The sequence below is a fragment of the Tetrao urogallus genome (assembly GCF_951394365.1).
Source record: "Tetrao urogallus genome assembly, chromosome: 1".
Classification (NCBI taxonomy): domain Eukaryota; kingdom Metazoa; phylum Chordata; class Aves; order Galliformes; family Phasianidae; genus Tetrao; species Tetrao urogallus.
The window spans coordinates 183,749,205-183,768,332 of record NC_136813.1 but is presented as its reverse complement, the minus strand read 5'-3'; the positions used below and the strand labels follow the sequence as shown (position 1 = coordinate 183,768,332).

The following is a 19,128-nucleotide window of genomic DNA, read 5'->3' as shown; positions in this document are numbered from 1 at the left end:
CAGAAGAGAGTTAGAAGTGTTCATCAATTTATACATTGTCTGTGAAATTGACATTTTTCTCTTGCAGTGCTTTAAGATCCAGAATGAATTGCATCAGCTTTATGTGCATTTTGAAGACATTTCAGTGATAAGCTGTTCATAAGAATTCATGCTTTAAGAATTTCTGGTATTTTAATGGTATATGGCAAAACACTGGTCACAAGTGGTATTCCCCAGGTGTTGGTGTTGGGGGTCCATCCTGCTTAATGTCTTTAGTAATCATCCGGAGATGATCATTAGAGAATGAATGCACCCTCACTAAGTTTTCAGATGATACCAAATTGAGGGGAAGTGTTGTTCTTCTTGAGAGTAGGAAGGCCCTTTAGTGGGATCTGGACAGGCTGGATAGCTGGACTGAGGCCAGTTTGGATGAAGTTTAACAAGAATAAGTACCGGGTCCTGCCCTGGTCTGGGGCTGAGTGGCTGGAAGGCTGTGTAGAGAAAACAGATCTGGGGGTATTGGTTGATGCTCGGCTGAACATGAGCCAACAGTGTGCTCAGGGGGCTACAGTATATCAGGTTTGTATCAGAAATAATGTTGCCAGTAGGACCAGGGAGGCGATCATCCTCTGTACTCTGCTCTGATGAACCTGCAGCTCAAGTACTGTGTTCAGTTTTGGGTCCTTCACTACAAGAAAGACATGGAGGCCCTGAATGGTGTCCAGACAGTGAAGCTGCGAAGGGTCTGGAGCACAAGTCTTATGAGGAATGATCAGGGAACTAGGACTGTTTAATCTAGAGATGGGGAGGCTCAGGGGAGACCTTACCTCCCTCTACAGCTGCCTGAAAGGAGGTTGTGGCGAGGTGGGTATTGACGTCTTTTCCTGGGTAATTAGCTATATGATGAGAGGGAATAGCCTCAAGTTGGGTAGATGCAGGTTGAATAGTAATTCTAGAATCATAGTGACCTGGGTTGAAAAGGATCATAGTGATCATCTAGTTTCAGCCCCCCTGCTATGTGCAGGGTTACCAACCACTTGACCAGGCTGCCAATTAATTTAATTATTAATATATAATATATTAGGAAGAGTACAATATATATAGGAATAATATAATGTATATTATATATTATATATATTATGAGTGTTGAGGTGTTGGAAGACGCTGCCTAGGGAGGTCCTGGTGGATGACAGGTTGGCCATGAGCCAGCAGTGTGCCCTCGTGGCCAAAAAGGCCAATGGCATTCTGGGGTGCATTAAAAAGAGCGTGGCCAGCAGGTCGAGGGAGGTGATCCTCCCCCTCTACTCTGCCCTGGTTAGGCCTCATCTGGAGTACTGCGTCCAGTTCTGGGCTCCCCAGTACAAAAAAGACAGGGATCTCTTGGAAAGAGTCCAGCGGAGGGCCACAAAGATGGTGAAGGGCCTGGAGCATCTCCCCTATGAGGAAAGGCTGAGTGAACTGGGTTTATTTAGCCTTGAGAAAAGACGACTGAGAGGGGATCTGATCCAGGTTTATAAATATCTGAGGTGTGGGGGCCATAGTGGTGAGGCCGGACTCTTTTCAGTGGTGAGTGGAGGCAGGACAAGGGGAAACGGGCATAAGCTGCAGCATAGGAAGTTCTGCACAAATGTTCCGCAAGAACTTCTTTACAGTGAATTGTGGAAGTCTGTGTGCCTGGAGGAGCCTCCAGCTTACTAACACTACCTAATAAATGGCAAAGGTCTCCCTTTCTTACATATTTCACTCCATAATTTTTACTTTATAATTTTCAATGGTTTTGCAAATTAGTCTCTGGATTCTTGGAAGGATGAAAGTAAAGCTGTAGGACTGTTAGATTATTATTTCCATTTCTGACCTTCTCAAGAAGGACAAAGTTTAAGACATGTTAAATGCAAATCTTGTTGTTCAGATTTTCATGTCGAATTGAATAATTTATCTTTCAAGTTGTTGAGTTTCCCAATACATGGGCAAAAATTGTAGTGATCATTTAAGGCCAACTAGATTAATTTATCTCACTCTTTTATTGCTCGAGTAACAGACTTGGGTTCTGTTGCCCCAGATTTCCTCAGGCCTGACCTGAAAGGCAGACACTACAGAAGAATGTAAATTATCTGGATGGGGAGAAAGAATCCATTCAAAATATACAGCTAGCTCTATGGTGTGTTATATAATTGCTAGACAAAATTATTTATATTAATACTTCTCTGTAGTTTGAAATAAAAGCTAACGTTATTTTGTTGCTATTAATTTCCAAGTGTTTTGTGGCAAGCCCACTTATTTTAGCTTACGTACAGGAATGAGCTTTTTATACAGCTGACAAAGTAGAATCTGTCACTGCTGTTGGCATACTCTACAGGTGGCTTTAGATCTTAATAATTGAATGGTTTGCCTCCAAATGTCATTTGTTGTTTTGAAAGTGACTTATTCATTCCATGGCATTTTACAAATATTCTACATATTTTCTCTTTACCAGAATAGCATTTTTATGACATATGTTTATCTATACTGCAATAGTTAGGAGGAAATTCCAGTAGGACAGATACCCAATTGATGTTTTTTACAGATTCATTGGGAGTATTTTATTCAATAAAGTATGGGTTACAGTTACTTCAGTTTTAAAGCTTTGATAGGACTTGATTTGATATGAATGGGAACTTTCTGAATTGTTTCTTGAAATGTTGCATTTTCTTTCTTCCTGTAAGATACTAAGTGATTGAATACAATGTTAAATGATTTTGAAGAAAGAAGCCAAACTTAAAAAAGCATTATCACTGTTCTTACAAGATGAATAATGCAACCAGTAATTGTCAAAGGCTAGTTGCAGACATTTCATCTTTTGTTACCTGAATATGTGAAATATTATTATTGCCTCTGTTTGTACATATTTCATGTTAGTGTAACAGAAACTACTGAAAACTGTCTCAGTTGGTCTAATTCAAAGTTATGAATAGTTTTGGTATTTGAAACATGGTCAACTGGTTAAAAAGCAGTACTCTTTCAGTATGTTTCTAGATTTCAGATTCATTAACTGTAGCCCTGAATTTTATTCCCCCTTTTACACATTTTTATCAGTTGCACTTATGTCATGAAACTCTTTCCTTCACCTCCTAGCAAATAGGTAAGCGTTCAGTTTGTAGGATTATTTTTCCATTTACTGATTCCTTTATCTACTCATAAGCTCTCCTCATCTGCTATGTTGACTGATGTTAACATAAACATTCAGTGTTGTATTTCAGAGCAGCTTGCTCATAGATTTTCTTAATTATAGCTTTTGCAGACACTGAGTGATCTATTCTACAAATGTGATATTTCTATCTTTATTTTGCATCAACATTTGTCTGTTTGTAGATGCAGCTGTGTTGACCTTGACCTTTTTTTCTTTGTTTGGTTTAAATCACATGGAAATACAGTAGAGGTTACTTGTTAATTGTTAAAAAAAAAAAAAAAAAAAAAAGATCCAGAGTTCCTGTTAATTTTTGAAATACCATTTTTATATCTGTAATTACCAATCCATATGTTAGATATCTGACCTTCATAGAAATACTTGCCTTGATAACATTTGCAGGACTGCTAGGGGACAATTTTGGAATTTTTTTGTTAGTGGCATTTTAGGGAGAAAATTTCACTTATCACTAAGCCTTCAATGAAACACCAGTAACCATTGAAATCAGCTGATTGAATAAGTTGTATCAAATGTTACTGATAAAGATGTTTTCAAATTTTCTTTTCAGGTGAAATGGGCTTTTGTAGAGCAGAGATACTTTTTGACAGCATTTTTATTCTTCCTGTGATTCTACTGTAATCCCAATTCACAATTACAATTTATTTTCAGAACTTGTATTTTTAAAATTGTATCTTTTTTTCCGTGCCATGTTTACAAAATCAGATCAAGACAAGCTGAAATATTTCCACAGCACTATGTTTTCACTACCACATGGCCTGTGTGTCTAATGATCACAGAGTGATTTATTGGCTACTTCAGCAAGAAACACAATTGAGCGTGTCAGTGTTTTGCGTCAGAGTAAATTGATTACAGTTGCGTGATCATTTGGTGGTTTTGTTGTGCAGGCTAAATGTGCTGCTGAAACACAGCATGTAGGTATCACCACATCAAGATACTGAGGGGAAATAGAAAAATGAGTGATCATAACTTGTTTGAGTCCTAGGGAAGAGTGTTATAAATTATAAAGGTTTTAAAATCACGCAAATAAAACTTTTAGAGTCTAGCTGGGAGTATTATACTTTAATAGCAGTAGAGAGTCAGCCCTTACCAAAATCCTTCTTTTCTGGGAAATGTGGGATACATTAAAGGAATATTCAAACTGAAAATGTGCGCCTCTGTAATCCAATTCCATATTTTCATTTATTTTAAAAATGAAGTATGCATGATGACAGTGGGAGTACTGGAAAATAATTTTTATAACCATTACTACAGCCTGTTTTCTTATTTCTATTAGTGGATATTATTTAGATACGTGATGCTGTATTTATAGTCACTGTATTATGAAAATTAATCCCTCATACCTCTGTGCTGTTCTGTGTTTCAGTGATTAAGCTGTTTTGCTTTGTCTCTGCTTTCTGTCTTTTACATAAAAATGTTTCTATTTCCTGACATACAACTGCATAGTGAATAAAGAATGCTTTCCATATGTATATAATTCTTAGTGCTTTTCTGTTACAGAAATCCTTTTATTTAGTTTCATATCTTTCATTAGTAACCTCTGTTGCCTGCTCTTAAAGTAATATTTGCTACCTAATTTTAAGCAAAAAGCAGAATAAAACTGTTTTTTTTTCCTGTAATACAACTGAATTTGTAAATTCTGTGTAAGTCAGAATTACAAATATTAATTTCAATTGTCTTATGTATAGTTTTCTAAAGTATGAAAGTATAAAATCCAAGAGTTCTAGTCTGAGCAGTTATTGAACCCCATGAACTTATTTGCCTTATTTTCTATGCAGTCCCACTGAACTAAGTAACAGTATTGAGATTTAAACCTAAACAACCCCTTGATTTTAAAGTTATTTTAAAGTTTTTCACTAAGTTTTCACCTCAGATAGTTAACAAGTTAAACATATTTCTACCTTTCTCTTTCTTCTGAGGCATACTTGTATGTATATATATGCATGTGTGTATGTACCTTTATACAGAGACCAAAAACTGATTGTGCAGAAATAATTTTGCACATAAAAACTTTTCTCTGTATGCTTTTCATTAAAATCATGAGCTCATAGATGATGGAATTTCTCAGGATGTAGGTTTTTTTGCTTGATTGTTTTATTTTTTTTATTATTGCTAATAGTGCTTAAATATTTGTTTTCTTAATACACAAATTTGCATTGCTCTTAACAATATTCTCCTTTTTACAGCTGTACTCTCATTATTCCTTTCTCCCAAGAGTATGTTTGGCTTTCTACAAGCTATCTGTTTTAATTTATTACAACCTTGAAGTTTTATTATTAAGCAGGCTAGCCATAAATTAACACATACAGTATAGAAATTGATATTGAATTGATAATTCAATCAACATTTTCAGTGATTAAAAATTAATATATTTTTTTTCATATTTCTCTTCTGACTTCCCTAATTCTATTTTTCTCATATTTCTCTTCTGACTTCCCTAATTCTATTTTTCTTTTACTATATGAGCTTGAAACAAAATTCATGGGATTTTTCCATTGTCTTATTGTAGAAATTATTGGGTTGCAACAAAGAATGAAGTACCAAATGACTTTTTTAGTATCTTTATTGCCCAATTTTGAAATCACAAACACTGATGGACATTCACAGTACAGTGGAAATTAATATCCAGGTGTCACGTTTCATATCTTGGACGAGACAGACATTAAAATTTACTACTTACACATCTAGAAAAGAAAATTAAATGAATTGTATATTTGTGTCTTTAATACTATTTCTATTTATTTCACAGTTTAACAATAATGCTCAGAATGTCAGTTGCTTTAATCATCTTGTCCAAGCTAATGTGAGGAACAAGAAGAAGCTGAAGGAAGCTGTGGATAAAATCTCTGCTAAAGGAATTACTGATTACAAAAAAGGCTTTAGCTACGCTTTTGAACAGCTGCTGAATGTAAGTATGAAAGTCATTGCCCATTACTGAAAGTGAGTTAGGAGAACTTGAATGTTCAGAAGGCATTTGCATGCTCCTCTGTCATCACAGATAATCAGTAAGATACTTTAATTTAGCAAATTAAATTATCCCAACAATATGTCTTTTCATAGAATCCTAGAATGGCCTGGGATGAAAAGGACCTCAAGGGTCATCTAGTTTCAACCCCTTGCCATGGACAGGGTTGCCAACCATCAGACCAGGCTGCCTAGAACCACATCCAACCTGGCCTTGAATGCCTCCAGGGATGGGGCATCCACAACCTCCTTGGGCAACCTGTTCTGATGTGTCACCACTCTCTGTGTGAAAAACTTTTTCCTAATATCTAACCTAAACCTCCCCTGTCTTAGTTTGAAACCATTCCCCTATCACTATTGATCTATCACTATCAATCTATGTAAAGAGTCATGTAAACAGTCATTTTCTTTGTTGAACCTCCAAATCTTGACAGATTGCTAAGGTTTGAGAATAGATTTGGTTTTCACTTTGCTAGTACTGTTTTTACCTTATTCATACATGCAATTTTATATTTATTATGTTTCATGATTTATTGACCTTAACTTCAGCAGGACAGAAATAACAGATGACTATTCAGTAATTGATAGTAGGTATCTGGGAGAATTACTACATATTTCTCTACCTAATGGGCAAAATGAGCTATTTCCTCAAAAACTGAGTGCCTGGTCTTCATGTTTTGATCTCATTATACGTCCTTTTCATGCAAGCACTGGATTTCTGAGCAGTAATGTTTCCTATTAACCACAAATGTTCTATCAGTCACTTTTAGTAGCTTTTTGTTTTAAAAAATATTTCATAGAGTCCTAGAGTCATAGAATAACCAAGGTTAGAAAAGATATCTGAGATCATCTAGTCAAACCATCCACCTACAACCAATATATCCTACCAAACCATGTCTATGTGTTTCTTGAACAACCAGGGATATTGAGTTCACCACCTCCCTGATCAATGAGTTCCAATGCCTCACCACTCTGTGAGAATAAATTCTTCCTAACATCCAACTTAAACCACCCTGGCACAACTTGAGGCCATTATCTCTCATCCTTTAGCTAGCTATCTGGGACAAGAAACTGACACCCACTTCACCACTGCCTCCTTTCAGGTAGTTATAGAGAGCTATAAGATCATTTCTGAGCTTCTTCTTCTCAGACTAAGCAAACCCAATTTCTTCAGCCACTCCCCATAAGACTCATGCTCCAGAGAATTTTTACATTTCATCATCATAAAGATATATATTTGATTTTAACCTTAATATAAATAAATTTACAGAAACCAACTTACAGAATCTAAGGATCTAGCTTAATAAATATGAAATGTATTCTTTTTATTATTTTTTTTTTCCATGATATCTCTCAGTAGAGACACCTTTACTTATTTTATCCTCCTTATCTACCAGATTTTGGACTTAAAGGAGCATTTCTGACATTATATATGTGGCTTAGGGGTAGAACTACTTGAAAATTTTCTGACCTCGTGAAATTTTGATAGAGAAAAGGAAAATACACTGTTTCCCACAGTATTTACTCAGCAGATCAGTTTTGATTAACAAAGGGCTTTGGTGGAAAAATGATTGTGTGCAGTTTGCTGATAGGAGCACAAATCTGCCTGCAGGATTCAAAAAGTTGTTAGACTTTCTCAGACTAGCCTTAATAACATTGCTTCTTTATTTCTATCCATTGCCATCTCACGCAGAAGGAACCAGGAAGGCACAATAAATTTTGCCAAACACAACTGGTTCCTCACAGCATTTATGTTTGATTAACATTCTGTATTACGTTTGCTGTAATACCATGTAAGTACTTTGTGTTCAGGCCATAAAAGAAGACTTGAATACAGGAAGATTCAAAGTGGACTGTTGTATTGCCTCCTACACTACTAACCCTAACCAGGTCAGGACCAAATAACTGCACGTACACACCAATATGGTGAACAGCAAAATGGCATTTATTACATGTGAGCTCTAGCTTATATACCTTATGTGCTTCGTCTACGCCCCTAAAGGCACATGCCACACATCAGTCATAGAGCTGGGAGAGGGCCTGTCTTGTCACATCCCGTGGAGGAGTCCCGCATTCGCCTATAATAGTGGACTTGTTTTAAGATAAAAAAAATTGCTTTAAAAAATAATTAGGGATTAGTTTTGTAGTCGGACTTTGTCTTTGCCTGCAGGAGACAGAGGTGTAATTAGTCTCACACAATCTCTGTAAGCCTGTATATTATGACTGGATATTGTGGATGGGTTTATCAAAGGAAATTAAAAGGTTATGCTAGGTAATAGAAATACAGTTATTCTTTCTAGCTATCAACAAATCCATTCGGCAGGGAGAGTAAAAATCTGCTGAGGGTGTCAATGCCAGACTCTTATGGCAAAGTGATATATTAGGTGAATATAATACAGGCTTAAACCAGTAATAAAAAAGATGCTTAGGATAGTTTCCTGTAATATTTATGATTTCAAGTAATCCAACTGCTTTAAGGTCAATGGTAATTGAATATTTTAAGCATCTTACACATTTTTCTTTCATTAAGATAATTTCATTATCTTAAACATTTTTTGCAGGAATTTAGGCGTATTATTTCTTGATGAAAGTTACTTCAAAAAGTTTTCCTTCATACCAAAGTCATATTTTTCTAGTGTCACGAAAAAAACATGCTGTTCAATGTACTGCTAGATTAAAATAAATACCTCAGGTTTTTTTAACATGCTAATTCAACTTCATATTAGTAAACATCATTCCATAAGTTCTGAGGTGTTTTTTGAGTATTTATTATTACATTAACTGACTGTTTCTTAGAAAATAATGTTTTAACTTCAGCAATTCAAGAGTTTTTCCTTCATATCACATTAACTATGATTTGTTTTCTGATCATCTCTTCTTGATTCAGGTAGATGATTTTTGCCTTCCTTTACATTCTCTTTCTAGGTGGTATAAAATTCACAATGTTTGATCCCAGCCTGACTCTCAATGAGTTAATTTTAAGGATATGAAACTCATGAGAAGAAAAATTACACAATTTTAAGTACAGTATAAAACAGATAATGTCTTGCTTACATTTATAAAAGAATCTAGATGACCTTAATCAAGAACAACATAGAGCTAAAACCAAGTGCTTAGTCTTGGTTCCAACTTGTTTTCTTTTGAGGTTTATGCTAAGAAACTAGGTTTAAGATTTTGTATCAAATCACTGTAAGTGTGCGTGAGTTCCTTTATTCATGAAGTATCCACTCTACTTTTATTGCTTTTTTAATATAAAGAATATTGCAACCCAAAGCAGTATCTTGTAAGTTATATTTCACAAGTAAAAGAGGGTCATAAGTTGTGTAATTCCAAATGAACAAGAGTGTGCTAATGAGACTGAAGGGAATGTATTGATTTCAAGGGATTTTTTGTTACTGTATGTAGGAAAATCATTTGATTTGCTTTTTGTTGTTATTGTTTGTTTGCTTGTTTGTTTATTGATTAAATAAGTACTAATTCCCTGGACATTGACCTACCAATACAGAACATTTCTGAGGCAAACTTACTCATCTATGAGTATAGTGACTGCCGATAATATTTTGATTTTTAATTTGCTGGTAGAACTTGGAGCTGCAATATTAGGTATAACTGGCTGATGTTTGAGTGTTTGGTGTTGGGCGTCTCTGTTACAGAACACCGAGTCGTATCAGAGAGCAGGATGAAAAGTAATGAAGGGGAGTGGGATCATCTCACTTGACTAGCTAGGTGAAAGTTAGTCATTTATTCTATTTACAAAGACTAAAGTAAGGGAGGATTTGGTTCTGTGGAAAGATCACCCTACTATTTTTCTCTCTCTGAGTGTATAGTGAATTAATATAGCAAAATGTAGCTTATGAGGGGCAATGTTCATTTTATTCCACAGAATTTCTAAATGTTTTACTCCTTCACATGCATCTACTCAGAAGTAGCAGACCATGCCTGGGTAGGATCTCTTGTGTGCAACACGGAGTACAAGGAATGCTGGCTGCACAACTTAAGAAAGGATTGTTTAGACTAGATAGAACTTTTCAGGCAATGAGGAACTGTGATGAGTGCCAGCAGAGGAGCCTGTGGCTCCTTTTGTATGGAGCCAAAATTCCTTCATTTCTTTCTTGTTCTGGCTTTGGAACTCCACTTTTATTTCTTTGCATAGTACATTATGTTTTTCCCAGTGGCTTTACTAGTTACTTTGACTGCTGAATAAGGAGTCAAGGGGGTTTCTCCTCAATTCTCTTTGTTCCAGGCTCCTTCTCAAGAAATAATGAAGAGTCTTTGAGCAGGAGTAGAGCAGAAAAAAAAAAATGCATGGTTTTGTTTTTTTTTTTTTTTTTTTTTAAGTGCATACTCAGTAATTCATATTTAGTAATTCATTTCACATTCAGTTATTCATTAGAAGACTATTGTTTCCAAATTTCCAAAATGACATTAGGGATGGAAAAGAGAAAATTAAAAATATACAGAGGGTGTCACATACAAATCTCAGATCACTGTAATGATGCAGAGCATCTGTATAGCTATGCGGTGGAGATGGTGTCAAAGTTTGGTGGTGATCCTCATTCCTCTGAACAGATCTTAGAACTGTTGGGCTTAGCTCTCATACAATAAAAAAAAAGTCTTTTTTGGTGTTTTTTTCTTTGTTTTGTTTTGTTTTGTTTTTGGAAGGAGGTACTGAATGAAATGCTGGAAGACTTTGTAAGTATTTTCATTACTCCCAAAGTGCAGAAATTTTTCCTTCTGTTAAAGTAATAAACATTTTTATGTGAAAGCCATCAAATAGAACAATTGTTATTCTTTATAGCTTGAAATAAAATATAAGCTTCTGTTTGTATTTTTACAGCACAGTGTTTCTAGAGCTAACTGCAATAAGATTATAATGTTGTTTACGGATGGCGGTGAAGAAAGAGCGCAAGAAATATTCCATAAATATAATGAAGACAAAAAAGTAAGTAATATATGAAAGACTTTCTTTTATTGAGTACAATAGTATGATGTGGAATGTTTAAATACAGAAATAAAAGCATTTTGGCATGTGTATAATATATTCTTTTTTTTTTTTTTAATTATTGAACTTTCTGGGCACTTAAAGCTGTCTAACTATATAATATTCATTTTAAAAAAATGTAAAACATATTTAATGTTTGCACTTTATAACTCACTGTTGTCAAGTGGTACAAAAGTGCATTAGCCATTCAGAATTAAATGCTAATAGCATTTTTCTTGCTTTACTGCAATCCTTGCACTATCAAGTGGAATCACAGGTAGTTAAATAATATAGAATGTATCTTCTCACTGTGAGTATTTTCAATATGTTTTGTTGTTCATCAACCAAAGGCAAAAGTAGGTCTCAAAAATCTGAATCTGAACAGCTTTGGTCTAGAACAAAGCCACCCATCTTTCCCTGTGAGGCTAATTATGAAACTGAGTGTCTTAACTAGTAAAAGGACAGTTTTCTGGTGTTGAAACTTGTTCTGTAATTAAACTAGAATTATGGACTTGACACAAGAGGCACTGGATTTTGTGCTGATCAGATTGGGTTTTTCACATGTGTGTCAAATAAAACAGGTTTATGGTTGTTCTCTACTATTTTTCAGGTAAATCATTATGCTCAGAAGATTAATTTATTTCTAAAGAAAAGTTAAATGTAAGCTGGGTTCATATTGTAACTAAGAACTTACCTATACCTACTGTATGAAGATGCCTCTAGATGTTAGATTAGTTTCCTAAGACACTTTAGTAGTTGCCATGTATGTCTATGCGTAAAGCAGTAGAAGTATTTCAATGGAAATACACATTTGAATTAATCCTTTCAAAAGTGGAGCTAGGAATGCAAGACAATTTCCATCTCCACCAATGATTCACTTAGTGAATAATAATTTTATGTCTGCTTTATAATAGTGTTTGACATAGAATGATGTGGTGGGATGTAGTTATTCTTTGTGTCTATGTTTTTAAAATGACAATTAGATGGAACAGTTGAAATCATAGCAACTCACTCTGTGACACACATGGCTGTATTCTGAAAATATATGCAGAGATTCCTCTTCAAATGTGGACATGATAGCTTTTATTATATAACAAATGCTATAAACTAAAGAAGAGACAAATGAGAGGGAGAATACATCTTATTATTTTCCATTTAATTTACTGTGCTAATGGAAAATTACAGCAAAATATCTAGTTCAAATAATGTAACAGATTTTCAGTGCTGTGATCTGTTGTCTTACATCATGCCTGACAATCATTCTGTGAAGTATAATTAATGAAATATAATTTAGAATGGCACTTTTACTGCATCTCTCAATACTGCAAATTTACACTGCTAAGAGTTGGGCTGTTTTGATGTATAGTAGTATGGATAATTTTATATATAATACACTTTCACTTTCTTGTTCTCTCTACCAAATAAATGTTTAGATTTTTTGTTGCATGTAACAAGTGTGTAATGGTGGCAACAGTCACAGTTGGATTTCTGACTAGTTAAGTGCATTTTCATATGTAATTAACTTTAGTGCAGATGCAATGCAAGGTCATTTTCCTACAAATTTATGTTCTAAGTATCTACAAATCCATATCTGTAAGAAATTATATTTTGTTACTGGGTTGTTAGATACAATCCTTGCTGGTTTTCCTCTAAGGTGACTTCGGAAATAAAAGAGAGAGTAAGAAAAATTTGCAGGTATAATTCTTTCTCTTTATCAGTTTTCAATCAGAAACAATTGTTGTCTTATTGAAAAGAAATTCATGGTTGAAAACTTTCTAACGAAACAGTAAATTCATTTTTAGAAATACTAATAAAACTTCCCTGACAATCATTTGAATCATTCTAGTATTGAAATAATAATAATAATAATGATAAAAATCAATATTATAAACATTATGTAAGACATCCTATATGTATATATGAAATAATGAAATAAAAATAATATTTTTTAAAAATAGGACTAACACAAAATATTCAATGATGGTTTCCTTGGTTATACTACCCTCAGTCCCAAATCTTGTTCCTTTTCTATCTATCTTCATGTAATTGAACAGAGAACAGTAATAACAGCATTGACAGACACAATCTAACTTGAAAAATATAATTTTAATTTTTTGAGGTATTAGTCACATAGCATTACCTTCTTAGATTACACAGTGGGCTGCCTCCATGATCAGATATTAGATTTTATGCCAATCTAGATTCTGTTGTCCTGAAATTTCTTAAACTTACTATTTTCTCTTGTTCAAACAAATAGTTTCATTCAAATATATTATTACTTGTTTTCATTTTATGTAAAATGTCTTCAGCTCTCTGCCTGTTTTCTTCTTTGTGTCGTTAACTTTGTAATTCTTTATCGTGAAAGAAGTTGAAATGAATTTTGTGCAGTCAGATGACGTGATTTAGTACACTTGTTTACGTTACCCTTACTGCTGCCCTCTGAGTTTAGAAACGAAAAGATGCAGTAAGCAGTTCAAAAGTACTGAAAAACATCTTGGATTCCAGTCCGGAAAACTGCTCTTTTAAATTACTGAATTCCATATATTTGGATAGGGATTTAGGTATGCTTTAAACAGTTTTCTGTCTTTACAAATCAAAGTATGAAGATTATTTTAAAATTTATAAAACTTTTTTTGAGGAGCAACTTTCCTAGTTTTCATCTAAAAAAGTTTTTCATCTGAAAAATTACAATTATGTTTTACCTTTGCGTGGCTTTTTCCCTCTATAAACCCAGATTTTATTGTCACAGATTGCAACTATATGCTGTACTTGATATTTAAAAATTGGCTTGTTTACCTTTAAGGTGACATTTGGGGCAGTCACATTAAATGTGTGAAATACCACGCACTATGAATTTCAGGAATGTGGGTGGTAAATTTGCTTTTTATTTGCACTCATACTGCAGATGGCTTCACTGAAGATAGCAATATATATTGAATTGAAACACAGGCACAGTAGTGATTCTCCATCCTAAGAATTTTGAATTCAGCTTAAAAATAGAAAACTAATACAGTTCTTCAGGGCAGACTGTGCACTCAGAATTGCTCAATTTATGTGAGTAGGAAAAAGATCTTATATCTAGCTTATGCACTTTCAGTTGTCTGAAGTTTCCTGGCATGACAGATGTCTTGGGTGGTCAGATGGACTGATTTCAGGTGGGAGGAGAAGCACAAGGTCAGTCTCATGTCTCATTCTCACCAAATTATCTGTAATGATTAATACAACCTCATGGCATTGTCATTTGAGAAGAAAAGGTATAAAGAGAAGTGTCTCAACAACTCAGTTATATTATAAATAGTTGTGTGTGGTGGGCACAGAGCTGCTACAGTGATAGAAGCTCAATGTGAGGAGGCTCCAACCTGGGAAGTTTCACAAAGAAATGTAGGATTATCAAGTGTCTTTTTTCAAATGTGACAGATTCAGTGTTTCTGTTGAATGATATAATTAAACCCCTATGAGAAAACATTTGCAAAAGTTCTTCTAAAATAAAAATTCCTTCTGCTATCTTTACCATTTTTTTTTTTTTTTATTGGATTGCATCTTTTATAGTGCAATTGCATATCGGTATGAATAAAAAAGAGAAATATTTAGTGTTAATCTAGGCAATGGTAGTTGAGTCATTCCAGACAAGCCTGAAAGCATTATTTCTGACTACAAATAACCACTGAGAAAGCTGATGACATTTCTACTTGGGATAGCCATGGGATTCTGATTAGGTGTCAGACTGAATAAATGTAATTTTCTAGAGTTACTCATGAAGCTGAAAATAAAAACAGTATATTTCTCAGCACCAACATTGACCTCTGATGGGGCTTAACAAATATCAAAGTGTCAAAGCTCTTGCGTTTCTGTGTACCAGATCTGTGACACAGGATACAGCACTAAGTAAGGAAATAAAGGACTGAAGTGAGCAAAGTTCTAGTTTGTCTGGATACTATGTTGCATAATTTCATACATAAAATAGCATAAGTGCTAAGCCAGTCTTTAAGCTTTCAGTTTTTAGATCGTTGTCTGAGCCATACTGCATTTGCCTTCTGCGATATTCAGAGAGGCAGAAGCTGTTATTTCTCCCTAGACAGCCTTCTTGCGACGTGAATTTTATTGAAGTGATGGTACAAAGAATAATCCCATAACAGAAAAGATTTCCAGCCAGCTGGTTGAACTGGCTCTCTGGCTCCTTCCCTAATCATTTCTGTCTTAAGAGTATGTCCAGCTCTTAATTTTAATTTATTGTATGCACAATACAATACAGTGGCTTTCACAACTGGTAAAGCTAGAACATTCTGGGTAAAATTTGGGCCAGTACTCACATGTTTTGCAGTCAGTCCCTTGTGTTTTTTGTTGTATGCTTTCTTTTTTTCCTTTTAATTAAAGTGGCAAATATTAGTAGAGAGCTTGCTGCAGAAATATCTTATTCTTAAGGTTTTTTTTTTTTTTTTTTTTTTTTTTTTGCCAATTTCTTAGCCTCACTTATTTATGAAGGGTTGAGAATGTATTCAACAGTTCTAGCTTCTCAGTTCCTAACATAGATTAATGTCATTTAATTAATGAATGTAAATATTCCACATCAGTAGTCTTCCTCTGTGACAATTACTATTTGGAAAAACTTCAGTAGTAACTAAATTGAACAGTACTAGGTGGTTTAAGGTTACAAATGTGTAAATCCAGGAAATAATTTTGTTTTGCTTTTTTTGTTTGGTGGGTTTTTTTAAGTGTCATATGAAGTACACGTCTTTCCTCATTTACCTAAGTTTTGAGACACAATTACCTGATAGTGTGAAGCTTCTTCCTCCATTCAGAAATGAGTAAATATTAGAAATATGATGGGTTTTTTTTTGTTTGTTTGTTTATTTGTTTTTAATGTTCAAAAAATATCCTTTTAGGAAAGAAGCTGCACTGATGTACTCCTGGCATGTGTCCATTGCCTGGCAATGCTGTTGCATTTGAGGAGTCTGACACAGCCCTTGCCACACTGTCTTTCCATGATGCCTTTTCATTTAGACTATATAAAATCTTTTTCTTTTTTTCTTCCTTTTTTTTTTCCCCATAAAGTTGCAATAAGGAATTGCTATCCATTTCTTGTTACCTTTTCACCCACTTTTCCCTTCAGCTGTCAAGTCTCACATGCTGTTCTATATATGTACATAAATTTGTTGGGCAAGATTGCTGCAGGCTTAGGAAGCGCAGCAGAAAGTGCAGCAGGGCAGCTGAGGGTTTATTTTGGGAGATCAGTATGCAGAAAAGCCTTTTCATGCTTATATCCACAGGGCTTCATGTTGGTACCGAGTTTCTCTTTAGGCTGCTGTTTCATTATCATCATGACACCGTCTGGGTTACCACGTGGAGTTTTTATCTGCTTGCAAGATAAAATCCATGTGTTCATGCTGAGAACTGCAGAAGGCTAAGAAAACTTTTAATGTAATTTTGTTGAAAAGTAATCTTATCAGTCTTATTAGAATCATATGTATGTGTTACGTAATACCCAACTGACAGCTTGTTTCGTTCATGTTTGGTGTGAGGAGACTATTTGATATGTCTATTTTTGTTTATCTTCAGTTACAAACCACTACATTAATAGTGATTGATTCAAGGTGTCATGCAGGTGTATGCTGCAGATGGCATAAAATGATTAATCTAGGCAAGAGGGATAGGATATAACTTAATACAGAAAGTACATTATGATTATTATGGAATGAAAATAAGAGAATGGGACTGCATTTTACTTATTTACATGAACAAAATGCCACACCTTCCAAAATCAGTTCTTGCTCTTTCAATCCAACTATCTTGTTCCTTCCAGATTTTCAGTTAATTCAGAAAAAAACTCTTTGACATCTTCTAGAACAAAAAATATTCCTAAGCTTCTACAGTGTACTCAAGACTTGTGTTTTCCATTATATTGTTTTATCGCATGAACACATATAATAAAAAATATATGTTTCTAGTGAGCAATAGTTGGGAGTTAGCACATTAGATGGGATAATACAACATTTCAAGTGGAATGGGACATCTTATAGTGAAAAGACTGGCCAATGCACTGATGGAAAAACAGATGGAAATGTGTAGGAGATTTCATATTGGGACTGAAAAGAAGTTACAGAATGGCAATCTTTGTAGTAACCATGTAGTAATCTGAAACAGATAGTAGGACAAGTTGTACGTCTGCAGCAGTATAAAGAGAGGACAGGTGAAGAGGGAAATGAAAATTTCAAGAAACATAGTTTCAGTTCATTCTGATAGCAAGGAATGTGTTCACTCAGGATGCATTATGTATGAAAGGGATATAAAATAGGAAATGACAAATCATAAGTGTAGATGTCTGTGAACTTCATTTATGTAAGTAGAAACACTGTGCAGCTTAAATGTAAACTATTCCAGATTGCTGCTGGTGGGAGAGCACATCAATACCTGAAATAAGAGAGCACTGTCTGAGAAATCTTATCAAATAACAATTCTTGTATGCAGTTAAGCAAGTGTTGTTTGTAAAATTTGAAAAAAAAAAAAAATTTCATTGATGACAAAAAGCAAGAAAATAAATACAAAAAAAGTTACAGATGAGTATACAGATGAAAAGCAAAGAGAATGAAGTGCTTTTATACAGAAAATGACTTGGATTCAAAGTCATGATTAATTTCAAATGAAAGGTTAAAACCTGTTCTGTCATATCTCAGGAGAATAATAATCATGTTCTTTAGTCTTTTGCATGGAACTAGAAGTACTATACAGAATAGAAGAATGAGGAAGTGACTTTGCAGTGTTGTCTTTACATGGCTATGGGAAATGACATTCAAGAATGAGCTCTTAAATTTTTTTTAGGTTTTTGCAATAATTTTTATAGATCTTACTGTTAAAAAAAAAGAGGAAACACACACAAAACACTTTTATGTTTCATAGCAGTATCAGCCTCCATATGCAGTAATAGAATTTTTGGCCTATTATGCATCTCTATTCTTGTTTCTATCTTGAGCCTCCATTTGAAGACAGTAAATTTAGTTGAAATCATATTCAAGTTAATCTTGTGACAAATTCAAGGTGATGTATTCAGTGTTTGAGGAGTTTTACATGGGAGTTCTGTGTTTCATAGTGCCCTGCAAAAGAAGAAATTAAATCCATACTGACCAAAGCACTTGGGTGGCAAGCTGCAAATATTATTTTGTTGTGTTGTTTTTTCAACAATTCTGACTTTATTTTAATAGATCTTGTTAACAAGAAAGAATTGTGTTTATTTATATACCATTTTATAAAGCCATCTCTTTGAAGGTGATGAACTGTGTAACTCATACTCTCCATGTTGTATTCTTGGTCCTATATGTAGACAAAAGCAGCAAGCCTTTAACAGCAGACAAGGAGATGGCTGAGGTATTTAACTACTTTTTTGCCTCGGTCTTCTCTGATAACTGCTCATCACACAGCCTTCAAATGTTTGGTTTGGTAGGAGGGGACTGGGGAAGCAACATCCCTCCCATTATAAGCAGAGATTAGATTTGTGACCACCTGAGGAACCTGGACGTCCACAAGTCTATGTGTCTCAATGAGATGCATCCCAGAGTCTTGAATGAATTCGCTGATGTAGTTTCCATGCCATTCTCAGTGCTATTTGAAAAGTCGTGGCAATCAGGTGAAGTCCCTGGTGAGTGGAAAGAGGCAACATCACAACCATTTTTAGGAAGGATAAAAAAGGTGACCCTGGGAACTACTGACCTGTCAGTCTCACGTCTGTGTCAGGAAAGATCTGAAGTAAATCCTCATGGAAACTATGCTAAGATGCATGAAAGATAGAGAGGGGATATGGGAGAACCAGCATGGCTTTCACCAAGGGCAAATCCTGTTTGACCAACCTAGTGAGCTTTTATGATGGTGTAACTGCATCAGAGAATAAGAGAAGAGCCACTGATGTCATCTATCTGGATTTCAGTACGGCCTTTGACATGGTACTCCACAAGATCCTTCTCTCCAAATTGGAAAGATGTGGATTTGATGGGTGGGCTTTTCAATAGATGAGGAACTGGCTGCAGGATCAAGT

General features: G+C 34.7%; 1 protein-coding gene across 5 annotated transcripts in view; it reads left to right on the top strand.

Annotated features, from left to right (window-relative positions):
- Positions 1-19,128, top strand: part of CACNA2D1 (calcium voltage-gated channel auxiliary subunit alpha2delta 1) — a gene marked incomplete at both ends in the record, with an annotated part of 353,068 nt that overhangs the window by 274,569 nt on the left and 59,371 nt on the right. For all 5 annotated transcript variants that reach the window (XM_079549445.1, XM_079549444.1, XM_079549443.1 and 2 more), the window contains 2 exons: positions 5,910-6,068; positions 10,962-11,066. In XM_079549445.1, the coding sequence (XP_079405571.1) occupies positions 5,910-6,068; positions 10,962-11,066 (264 nt within the window). The remainder of the gene's footprint in view (positions 1-5,909; positions 6,069-10,961; positions 11,067-19,128) is intronic.